The 12457-nt window shown below is 39.8% G+C and overlaps 1 protein-coding gene across 1 annotated transcript; it reads right to left on the bottom strand.

Moving 5' to 3' along the window:
- Positions 1–3293: 3293 nt before the first annotated feature.
- On the bottom strand, positions 3294–12074 carry psmb9a (proteasome 20S subunit beta 9a). The gene is made up of 6 exons (XM_034161003.1): positions 11903–12074; positions 11726–11793; positions 11442–11573; positions 9552–9681; positions 9122–9263; positions 3294–6209 (listed from the first exon to the last, which is right to left on the bottom strand). Exons 1-6 carry the CDS (start codon positions 11948–11950, stop codon positions 6082–6084), a joined length of 648 nt encoding a protein of 215 aa, XP_034016894.1. The 5' UTR covers positions 11951–12074; the 3' UTR covers positions 3294–6081.
- Positions 12075–12457: the final 383 nt, after the last annotated feature.

The following is a 12457-nucleotide window of genomic DNA, read 5'->3' as shown; positions in this document are numbered from 1 at the left end:
GTTTGGGAGTCTGGTGAGATACCCGACAGCTGGTGCATTGCTGATGGAATTTACATACCAAAGGAGAAGGACGCTGTGGCTCTTGGTCAATTCAGACCAATATCTTTGTTAAATGTTGAGGGTGAGATCTTCTTCACGGTGGTTGCAAAGAGACTAACCCAATTTCTGCTGGCTAATAGCCTTATCAATACTAGCATTCAGAAAGCGGGTATTCCTGGTTTTCCAGGTTGCCTTGAGCATGTGTCTATGATCTGGAATAGGATAATGCAAGAAAAGAATGTAAAGAAGGAGCTCCATGTGATATGGTTGGATTTGGCCAACGCCTATGGTTCTGTCCCACATAGAATGATTCGGTTTGCTTTGGATTTCTTCCACGTCCCAGGGAAGTTGCAGCAGGCAGTAGAGAAGTACTTCGGGAAATTTAAGTTCCGGTTTACGACGGAGGAGTTCATGACTAAATTCATGCGACTGGAGAAAGGTATCGCAATGGGATGTGCAATATCACCTGTCTTGTTCATCTTGGTGATGGAAGTGATTATAAGAAGCTGTGGTGGTGATGAGTACCAGCTAAAGGCCTTTATGGACGACCTGACAGTTCTAGAAGCAGAGGAATGGAGAGCTAAGAAGTTGGTGGAGCGGTTACAAGAGTTAGTGACATGGTCAGGCATGATGTTTAAAGCTAAGAAGAGCAGGTATCTTACGCTATGGGCTGGGAAAGTTGTTGATGAAGTTTTCATGGTTGAAGGTGAACGAATTCCATCAGTGAAAGAAAAGGGCGTGAAGAGCCTAGGTCGTTGGTATTCCTTTCCAATCACAGACTGACATCGAGGGGTTGAAGTCCAGCAGCAAGCTGAAGATGGATTGAAAGCAATTGCAAAGACGAAGCTACCTGGGAAGTTTAAGGTCTGGATGGTTCAGTTTGGGTTACTACCAAGGTTGATGTGGCCATTGACAGTTTATGAAGTGGCGCTGACAAGAGTTGAGAGCATTGAAGGGAAGATTAGTAAGATGATACGAAAGTGGCTAGGAGTTCCTAAGATGCTGACAAATGTAGCACTCTACAGTCGGTCAACAAAGCTCCAGTTTCCTTTATCATCAGTGGTGGAAGAATATAAGGTTGCGAAGGTTAGACTACAGTCAATGCTAAATGATTCCAATGACCAAGTGATAAGTAATAACCCACCGGCCCTGCAAGTTGGACGGAAGTGGAATGTTGGTGGTATGGTGAAAGAAGTTGAGGCCGTAGCACGTCAACGTGAAATTGTTGGAGTGGTGCGTGAAAAGGGAGCTTGCCTTGGCGTAAGAAGAAGGCAACGATTTTGGTCAAAGGTCGGAGCTGGGGAACGAAGAAAGATCAGAGAGCAGGAGACTCGTCGTTTGGTAGAGGCTGAAAGGGTGTCGAGAGCAGCACAGCAGGGTCAGCAAGGTCGATGGATGACGTGGGATGTAGAGGAGAGAAAGGTGACTTGGAAGGACATTTGGGGAAGAAGTTTTGGGAGTCTGAAGCGGCTACTCCAGATGACGTATGATGTGTTTCCATCACCAGCGAACCTGAGAAGATGGGGTACTGGCAAGAGTGCGAACTGTCATCTGTGTGGAAAGTATGCTACTCTTCACCATATTCTGTCAGCGTGTCATGTTGCTTTGAGTAGAGGATGGTATACATTTAGGCACAACTTAGTTCTGAAGGTGGCTGTGAAGGCAGTAAATGATGCATTTGTCCCAGTGAAGAAAAGCCAACCAGTCAAGTTTGTGAGAGCTGGTGAACAGGTGAGAGGTCGGAAGCAGAAGAGGACGGGCACTGGTCCAAAAAGAAAGTGGACTGTGTTAGAAGACAAGACTTTGCCAGTAGATGTGGTGGTGTCTGATTTGCGGCCTGATGTTATGCTGAGTGACAGGGAGGAAAGGAGGATAATACTTGGAGAGCTGACAGTCTCATGAGAGGAGGGTATTGATGGAGCTCGACAGAGGAAGCTCAACCGCTATGAAGATTTGAGGGTGGAGATAGGGGAGCGAGGCTGGAAGGTGGAGGTCATTCCTTTTGAGGTGGGATGTCGGGGTTTCCCTGCAGCATTGGTGGGTCGTTTTCTGAGGGCAGCTGGTGTTGATAGATGTCGTATGGTGGTAAAGGAAATGGGAGAAAGAGCAGAAGATGGCAGCACCTGGATTTTACGGGCCTGGGCGCAACAGGAAACAGCTGTTGCGGACCCACTATCATGAGGGATACTGAGCTTAATGGGTCGAAATCCCGAGGAGTGATAGCGCTCAGCTGATGACCCAGGCCCTGGGAAATGACGCTTTTTGGTGTACTTTTCTCTCTATATATATGTGTGTGTATATATATATAGAGAGAAAAGTGTGTGTGTGTGTGTATGTATATATATATATATATATATATATATATATATATATATATATATATATATATATATATATATATATATATAAATAGTGCAATCCAAAGCACTAGAAATCAAGGTGCCTGGTTTCTAGTGCACAAGTCAAAGTTTATGCAATAATAAACTTAACATCATTGCATAAACTTATCAATAATGCCTCAGTGTCACCCCTTCTAACACACACACACACACACACACACACACACACACACACACACACACACACACACACACACACACACACACACACACACACACACACACACACACACACACACAGCATGCTGCAGTGCAAGGTAATTATTTACATAATGTGAGCAACTTGGTTGACCACACCTATTTGTGTTTCCAGTTTGACTGGAATCAAACAGAGAACCCTCTTGTGGAGATAGTAGAGTCTGAGGGAGTTAGATGAATTTGCTATGCAGACCTGAACCCACACCCTTCCCAAAGACACCAGGCTTGAACCCAGAATCTCATTAGGTAGTTAGTACTGCTGCTGGACAGACATGTAACACATGTTTTAGGAGCTACTTTTTTTTTCTTTTTTTCATTTCTCACTTATAGATGAAAATCAAATAACACCTGTAGAGAGCAGAATTAATACTATGTGCCTCATCTTCCACCCGGCACTACGCAGCTCAAAGCTATTTTTCACCGTAGACATGATAGGACCCAGCTACTGCATTTAAGGTGTGACACCAGTGTAAATCTGGTAGACATTAACAACAGAATTGGAATATTTTACTTTGAAATGTCTTAAAATTGGACAGTTAACATTGATAAATTCGTTTTGCAACATCACTGCTACCCTACGGTCAATGAAAACTAGAGAACGATCACCCAGCAACAATAACTGAGACAGCATTTTTTTAAAACAAAATAACAAAACCCTAAAAATAGATTTTTACTAGACAACAAATGAAATACAAATATTTCAAAACATTTTTTTATTTTCATTCAAGGTTCACATTATAGGGACTCATTATGATTCACTACTCACACTTATTTTTAATGAAAGCAATCAGAATGCAGTGTTTCTAATTGAAAAATCAGGCATGTGGGTGATTAGTGGACATCTTACTTGCTGTGATCCCCCTCAGGGAAAACCAAGGAAAGCATAAACCTAATCCCAACGAACAAATTTACACTGCTACAACACTGAGTTTACAGAAGTTGCCACAAAATTGTATATATGATAATGTTAGAAAGTGACGTTGCTACATAATTTGAAAGAGTCCCAGGAATGTTGCAGCAACATTGTCAGATAAGTGGAACCGATATGTTCCTTGAAAATCTTCAGTAGGGTCGGGTTTTATCCAAGTCATACTCGTATATGTTTATTTACCTTGAAACTCATGAACGTCATCATTACTAAGAAGTGATGTTGCGATGACGATATAACAGCGTAGAACTGTTTGCTGTGAATGTCGGGGTATAATATAAAAATACAACATTGTGGTAACCTCTGTAAACTCTACGAAACTATGTAGCAGCAATGATAAACCTTAACCAAAACACAACTTTACATTTACGTAGTGTATTTGCTGGGATGGACTCAGTCAGTGAGTCAGTCAGTGAGTTAGTGGGGCCTCCTAATTGTCAGTAACTCTGTAAAAACTATAAATTCAGCTTTAAAATTTTGGCTTCTAATAGATACAGATGAGGAGCCGTAAACCTCCTATTTTGAGCCATATTGAGATCTTTTATCATTATATAATTTGCAGTTATTATTTTATATATTACTTTAAATATGAAGAAGAAGAGGCTAATGGTTACTACGGCCACTGTTGGTTGTTTATAAAAGTTGACAACTACACAAAAAAAAGGGTGTGGATTTTTTTCCTGTGAAACTTTTTCCCTGTGATACTAAACTGCCATTTGTGCCCTACTGTTTTTGGAGGCTTAGTTAAACACCAAGTTACAATAAAAACATTTTTTGTTTTTGTTTTTTTTTGCCTTTTTTGGGGAGACCTTCCTTTTGATCTTGACCTCAGAGAAAGCAGGTCATTATGAAAGAGTTATAGGTTTCCTACTTTAGATTTTGTTGTTCCCTCCACCACAATTATGGGTAAGAAACCTTTTGGTGTGTGTGTTTTCCAGTTTTAAAGGTCAAGGTCAAAGGTCAAATATGTGCTCTTTGATATGATTTTGGGTCCATGTAAATTACTTTCACAGAGTTTGAGGTAATGTAGTGAAAGGATTATTTCCCCAGATTTAACCTTGACCTCAGAGTCCTCAGACATGCTGCTGGGACTTCAGATTCTTGATCTATGTTGATGTGTTTTATGATGTGCCCGTGCTGGACAGACAAACAAACACGTAACATCAAGCAAAGACGTGATTATATAATAACTATAAATCTTCTGACAAATGTATGTTTTTCGCAGTGCTTTCAGTCAGAGGAAAAGAATTGTCCAATTGTCTTGTGTTGAAAAGTAATTTTTACCCGATGGCCATCAAATATCGCAATCGGGTATTGCGAAGGCTTTTTGTCCGTCTGTCTGTCTGTGCTCAGCATAAGTCCAGTTATATTACTGCCAGACACTTGAAATTCAAAGGGAACATTCTTGGGACACGGACCTTGGACAAGTTCAAAGATGGCTAACCTTGATGTATTTTAAGAGGTTAAAAAGTCGCATTCCGTTTCAATCTGATCCCTACTGTGTTTGAGTGACACGGGTAACAGCCAATCAGAGTAGAGCTGCACCGTGATGTCAGCCACTGCTCTCATCAAAACTGCTTCATTTTGTGTGTTTATATACATGTTTCTCATATGCTATGTAAGAGCTAGTGAGAAATAAACACTTCTAAAACAGAAAATGCTATTTTTGGAATCGAATAACACCTCTAAATGTCACAAGACAGTTTGCGTAGGTTAGCATGGTGACATCACTTGCTAACGGCTTCGTTTCTGGTATATTATGTAAAAGCTAGCGAGAAATAAACAGTTCTAAAACAGAAAATGCTGTTTTTGTGACCTGATAACACCTTTGGAGTCATTTACAAGACATTTTGTGGACGTTAGCTTGCACACTAATTTTCGCTAACTCAAAGCTAACATCCTATGCAGTTAAATTTGTCTCATTAATAACTGCAAATGCAGAGAGGGAGATCTACAAATATCCCTTGATTTTCACAACATGAACAAATGATGATTTGATTAGAACATGTACAAACTGTACATAAGACAAAATTATCTTAATAATTAATTAAACAACTACAAATTATAAAGAACACAATACTCATATGGCCGAGGGTATTTTAGCATTGCGTTATATTTAAAAATCTTCACGTGATGCTGTGGATCTAATCCAAGCTCACTGCTCAAGATTACACAGGGACTAAGTTTAGCAGGTGTTCAGTTCAGTTTCTTTTGGCATCTTAGTAAACGTCACTTAAAGTAGGATTTATATGTTAAAGTCTCTAAATGGTGAACCACCACCTTGATCTGAAGCGTGAAAATATTTTAAATTACACAAACACACAAAAGATTTCTGATAGAATTTTTTAAAAAGTCCTTTATACAGAGTCTACTTTATCTGGCTAATTAAAACTATTCTTATTTAACAGTTGACAAGCCCTTGGCAGCGGAACCAAAAGATGTGTCGCTACGGCAACAATGAGCAAAAACAAAAACTCTATGAACATCACCGGCTCTCTCCACATCAAAGAACACCCATCACTGATCAAAGAAGGCCGGCAAGTCATTTCCCAGAATGACTTTCTCCTCGGTGGTATTTTCATCAATGGTGACCAGGTAGGCCACGCCCCCACTGGAACCGTCCCGGTTCATGGCCAAAGACAGAGCTGGGACAGAGACACAGAATCAGACAGGTGCAAACATTTATTTAAGTGCACATAGATTTCATGAGGTATAAATTAATTATTAAACAGGTAATGAAGCGATGTCTTTGTCTTTGGTATTATTACATATTGATCAGCTTGTTTTTTTTTAACTGATTTGAAGACTTCACCTTAACTCTGGGGATGTTATGATAGAACTGAACTATTTCATGACTTATTGAATTAATCAACCATTAAATGTAAAAAAAACAACACTAATGAAAACAATACAGTGATCAATAGATGCCACACACATCCCAATTAAGACAACTTTAGTAGATGCAGAAAACACAAATTCAAAACATCGAAAGTCCACCTGCTTCAAATCATAATCAGGTACAGTTTTGTGTTCTTCATACCTCTGATGTGTTGCAGAGCTTTGCAAAGCCTGTGTGTCTGGGTGTGCCGTGTGAATTTGTAGCAAACATCAAATTAAAATGTTCTGTGTGCTGTAGGCAGTGTTGCCACAGTTACTTTGAAAAAGTAATCCAGCCATTAATTCCTGACTACTCCTTGAAAAAGTAACTTACTTACTTTACTGATTACTCAATTTTAAAAATAACCAACAATCGACTCACAATACAAAAATAATAGTAACGAACAGTGACTCGGAGAAGTACCTTTAAACTAATTACTGATTTGGAAAGATTAAAACATTAGATTAGATCTCTCTTGTGTAAACACTCTCTTTTTTCTTCTGTGTGAGAAGATTATAAACAGACACGCAGAATACAATGCGCGGCTCTCCCTTCACTCACTGCCTCTGGGGGTACGGATGCGGGACCCGCAAAGAACCCAAGTCCTCTCTCGGTGGCCACGGAGCTCTGCGGCTATGGTCAACATCCGGATCAAAACAGCGAGCGTAGCCTCTGGACCTGTTGCCAGATTTGGCATAATTACGCACAGCAGACAGGAGGGCGGCGGTGTGATTGGCAGTGACACCAGGAAGAAAATTGTTGATGTGCACCAGGCTGGGAAGAGTGAATCTACAATAGTCAAGCAGGTTGGTGTGAATAAATCAACTGTGGGAGCAATTGTAAGAAAATGGAAGACATACAAGACCATTGATAATCTCCCTCGATCTGGGGCTCCACGCAAGACCGTGGGGTCAAAATGATCATGAGAACGGTGAACAAAAATCCCAGAACTACAGGGAGGGACCTGATGAATGACCTGCAGAGAGCTGGGACCAAAGTAACAAAGACTACACACTACGCAGAGAGGGACTCAAATCCTGCAGTGCCAGGCGTGTCCCCCTGCTTAAGCCAGTACATGTCCAGGCCCTTCTGATGTTTGCCAGAGAGCATATGGATGATCCAGAAGAGGACTGGGAGAATATCATGTGGTCAGATGAAACCAAAATGGAACAAATGGAACACCATACCTACTGTGAAGCATGGGGGTGGAAACATCATGCTTTGAGGCTGTTTTTCTGCAAAGGGGACAGGACAACTGATCTGTGTTAAGGGAAGAATGAACGTGACCATGTATCATGAGATTTTAAGCCAAAACCTCCTTCCATCAGTGACAGCATTGAAGATGCAACATGGCTGGGTCTTCCAGCATGACAATGATCCCAAACACACCACACGGGCAAGGAAGGAGTGACTTCATAAAAAGCATCTCAAGGTCCTGGAGTGGCTGAGCCTGTCTCCAGACCTCAACCCCATAGAAAATTTGTGGAGGGAGTTGAAAGTCCGTGTTGCCCAGTGACAGCCCCAAAACATCACTGCTCTAGAGGAGATCTGCATAGAGGAATACCAAAGTATTGTTACAAAGTATTGAGTTGAACTTTTGCTATTGACTACATACTTATTTTCCACCATAATTTACAAATAAATTCTTTAAAAATCCTACAATGTGATTTGCTGGATTTTTTTTTCTTTCTCATTTTGTCTCTCATAGTTGAAGTGTACCTATGATGAAAATTACAGACCTCTCTCATCTTTATAAGTAGGAGAACTTGCACAATCAGGGACTGACTAAATACTTTTTTTTTTACCCCTGAACATGTACAAATTGTACGTAAGACAATAGGATCTGAATAATTAATTAAACAACTGCAAATTCAAAAGAACAAAATGCTCATACGGCAGAGGGTATTTCAACATTACGTTATATTTTATATAAGTCGCACCTTAACATTTAAGCTGGAGGGCCTAAAACTAGTAAAAAAAACCTGACTTATACTCTGGAAAATGCAGTACTTCATTTATCTGAGCTGTATGTGGACCCTGGATAAAAACAAAACACACATCTGGTCGATAGTTGGCCCTTGGTGGAGATAAACACAGATATCTGTGCAGTTCTTGTTAAAATCGCACCTGCTATTATCATTCATATTCCTTTCAAAGTGATAGATTCTTCATTTCAGGAGCGTGCATGATGTCATGTCCTGGAGCTCTATAAACTGGACAGACTGGATATCATTGAGTCGTTAGAAGCATAATACAGCTTGATTATGTTTCAATGACGTGATTATTGACTGTATCATAATGGAAAGTTTATATGTTTACGTGGAGATTCACGGTGTGATAAATATCTCAACAACAGAAAGAAAAACTTTTTATACTCTAGCAGGACTCAGGTGACAAATTCACACCAAATTCCACAGTGTTGATTCTTATTAAAAAGTGCATTGATGCTTTTTATGATAAACATTTGGCTGAATTCCTTTGAAACAAGTAGCGACTGGAAAGTGTTTTGAAGTTGTGTCTCTGCCCGTCCTTGTTCACATTTTTAGATAATTTGTTCTTAGCAGACATAAAGATTGAAATAATTTGTAACTTATACGTCACAGGTTACCACAACATGAAAGATGGCCTTTTCTGACACTGTGGACACGGTTCACCGGACACAAAAAGATGACGTCTTACTGTTGGTGACAAACTGCTGACACTCCTCCCTGCTCATGCCTCTGCGATACTCAGCGTCAACAAACCCGTAAACATAAGAACTGCCAGAACCGCCGACTGCAAACGGCTGCCTCGTCAGGAGACCGTTCAGGGTCGCAAACACCTGGGAGAGGTCAAAAGGTCACAGATGCAGAGATTCTTATAATGTATCGTGTGCATGATCTTGCAGGATAAATCTTAGATAAATTAACATTTGTTTGGTTTCTTTTATTTAATTGCTAAGTTTATTTTACGCCCTCCTTTGACATGTAAGATATGCAATGCAGCATGCAAAAACTAACTTAAAAAAAGCAGTCTAATTATTAGACATAAATGTCTGTAAAAAGTGAGGAACAACAAATTGAAATTCCAAGGTTGATTCCTTTTGTTTAAGACAGTGACAGATACTCACCTGTCCTCCTTCTTTTTTGTCCCATCCGGCCACAATGAGATGTGCAGATAGCTCCTCCTTGTATTTGTAGGAGATATTTCTCACCAAACTGGCAGCTGAACGAACCCGTGGATCCTCACCAATCTCGGTACTAACACAAAAATAACATAAAATAAAATAAAAGTTCTATATTGTGAAGTTAGTATGAAATAAATTATATTAATTCCAGTAATATTAAAAATGGATGTTGTTAATTCTGCAAATCTGTGTTTTGGGAATGTCATGGACACAACAATTTTGAATCCTGTTTGCTGATAACGGTGCCTGTATACGTGTATGCATCCTGTATGTTCGCTTTGTGAATTGTTTTGTAATTTGTGTCTGTAGCATGGCCCAAGCAGAGGGTCACCCCTTTGAGTCTGGTCTGCTTGAGGTTTCTTCCTCAGAGGGAGTTTTTCCTTACCACTGTTGCTCTGGGGGTTGCTAAGGTTAGACTTTACTTGTGTGAAGCGCCTTGAGGCAACCTTGTTGTGATTAGGCGCTGTATAAATGAAATAAATTGAAATTGAAATGCATAATGTTATATATTCCAGTTCGGGCTAGAACTAATTTTAAAATTCTTATGTTTGTTTTTAAAGCTCTGAATGATTTGGCCCCACCAAGTTGCTGACACATCAGGACCAACACAGAGTTTTGAGATCTTCTAACCGGTGTGCACTAGAGGTTCCGAGGTCCAGATCCTGCCACAGGGGAGCCCGGGCTTTCTCTGTGGCCGCACCCAGAATATGGAATGAGCTACCCCCCCAACCCCCCGAGATCCTCACCACCACTGACCAGGGTCTTTTAAAATCTAAATTAAAAATCTTCCTTTTAAGAATGGTTTTTGCACAACCAGCAGCGCTCTGACATTTGATTTATTTCAAATATTTTGGATGTATAGTTTTATTGATGTGTCTGTTTTAAATTTGCTTATTGTCTCTTTGTCTTAGTTATTCTCTATGTTTTTTTATCTGACTCTGAAGCACGTTGGTCACCCTCTGGGCTGTGGAAAGGGCTATATAAATAAATGCTGACTGATTGATATGCATTAAATTATATATATATATATATATATATATATATATATATATATAAAGTTGTCATTTTGAAATTGATCTGCACTTTGTGACAGTATCAGTTATTTTTTATTCATTTCATTTAATTTGTTAATATTCTACATTGCAGATAGATAGATAGATAGATAGATAGATAGATAGATAGATAGATAGATAGATAGATAGATAGATAGATAGATAGATAGATAGATAGATAGATAGATAGATAGATAGATAGATAGATAGATAGATAGATAGATAGATAGATAGATATTTGATTTGATTTGAATTTAGTCGGCAATAAAATTACATAAGAATACATAAAAATACTGCAGAGGATAACACTAGAAAGGTTCCGATATGGATGCTTATTTACATTGTGGTCCTCAAGAAAACAAACAAACAAAAAAAGACACACAAAAATGAAATACAGTAATGGAAAAGCTCAACAAAATGTGTTGCAGAAATACATGAACCAGACAATAAAACTAGTAAAATAACAAACATTAAAGTAGTACAAGGGTATTCTTGACCAATAGCTCTAATATCTATCTATAGATAGATAGATAGATAGATAGATAGATAGATAGATAGATAGATAGATAGATAGATAGATAGATAGATAGATAGATAGATAGATAGATAGATAGATAGATAGATAGATAGATAGATAGATAGATAGATAGATAGATAGATAGATAGATAGATAGATAGATAGATAGATAGATAGATAGATAGATAGATAGATAGATAGATAGATAGATAGATCATTTATGATATAAATTGGTCATTATGTGATCATTATTTCTCTGTGTACCTGTGCACATCCAGTTGATAGTTGACGATCTCGGCGATGGTTTGCGCGTCCGCGGCTGATCCGGACAGAGCGCAGTAGATCTTGTCGTGGAGGGGGGACAGTTTGTTCATCACCCGGTTCACCACCGTCGCCCTGGATGGAGGCGTGAGGAGAAACACTGACTTTGGGTTTGGGAACAGGAGAATGGGAGGCGTGCATGTGTGGATGACTTTTTGGAGACAATAGTCGCGAAAAGAATCACACAAAAGATCATGTAGACGCACGCGCGCGCGTGTGCAACTTACCCAGCAGAAACTCGCGAGTCAGAGCCCAGAACAACACCTCTGTTAAATTCGATGGCGATGATCGTCGTCTGAAAGCAGCAAAAACCATCATTCATTCTGTCTGTGCGCAAAAGCGCAGCGCCGGACAGACGCGCGCACACCGACAGTCTGATCAAACATCCAAAATCTTGCACTTACTCCGGTTTTGACCTCGGATAGAAGCTCTGGTCTGAATTCTTCCGACATGGTGAACACACGGTCTCCGTTATTACCGACAGCAGCACAGACGCTTCGACGCGTCGGTGTGTGTGTGTGTGTGTGTGTGTGTGTGTGTGTGTGTGTGTGTGTGTGTGTGTGTGTGTGTGTGTGTGTGTGTGTGTGTGTGTGTGTGTGTGTGTGTGTGTGTGTGTGTTTTGGGGAAGTCGATCCTGGAGTCCTGACGTAAAGCGCACGTTTGGTGGAACCTGTGCAGTTTCCTGGTTCTCAGATCTGCAGTTTTAAACTAATTTTTGTGCTCTCACCAGACGGACTCCTCCATATTTTCCTGGATTAAAACGAAATTGAAAGTTAAACTGCCGTCAGTTACTGCGCAAAAAAAAAAAAAAAAAAAAACTGTTTAAAGGTCATGTTATTATTGTGCAAACAAATAATTAATATATGTTTAACTTACTTCATTTTTAAGAAGGCAACAAGGCTAATTTACAAAATCACAAATGATTCTAATGTGTTGCTCAAACTGGTTGCGCACGCGCA

This window comes from Thalassophryne amazonica, chromosome 20, assembly GCF_902500255.1.
Source record: "Thalassophryne amazonica chromosome 20, fThaAma1.1, whole genome shotgun sequence".
NCBI lineage: Eukaryota > Metazoa > Chordata > Actinopteri > Batrachoidiformes > Batrachoididae > Thalassophryne > Thalassophryne amazonica.
The sequence above is the reverse complement of the archived record's forward strand: the minus strand, read 5'-3'. Positions and strand labels throughout refer to the sequence as shown.

Bases quoted from the DNA above. Each gene is read 5' to 3' on its own strand.
- psmb9a (XM_034161003.1), bottom strand. From the start codon at position 11,950: ATGTCGGAAGAATTCAGACCAGAGCTTCTATCCGAGGTCAAAACCGGA. The intron at 9,264-9,551 runs GTGAGTATCTGT...GACCTCTCCCAG, and splicing joins ACAAAAAAGAAGGAGGACAG to GTGTTTGCGACCCTGAACGG. The intron at 6,210-9,121 runs GTAAGACGTCAT...TCTCTGTCCCAG, and splicing joins TCAGCAGTTTGTCACCAACA to CTCTGTCTTTGGCCATGAAC.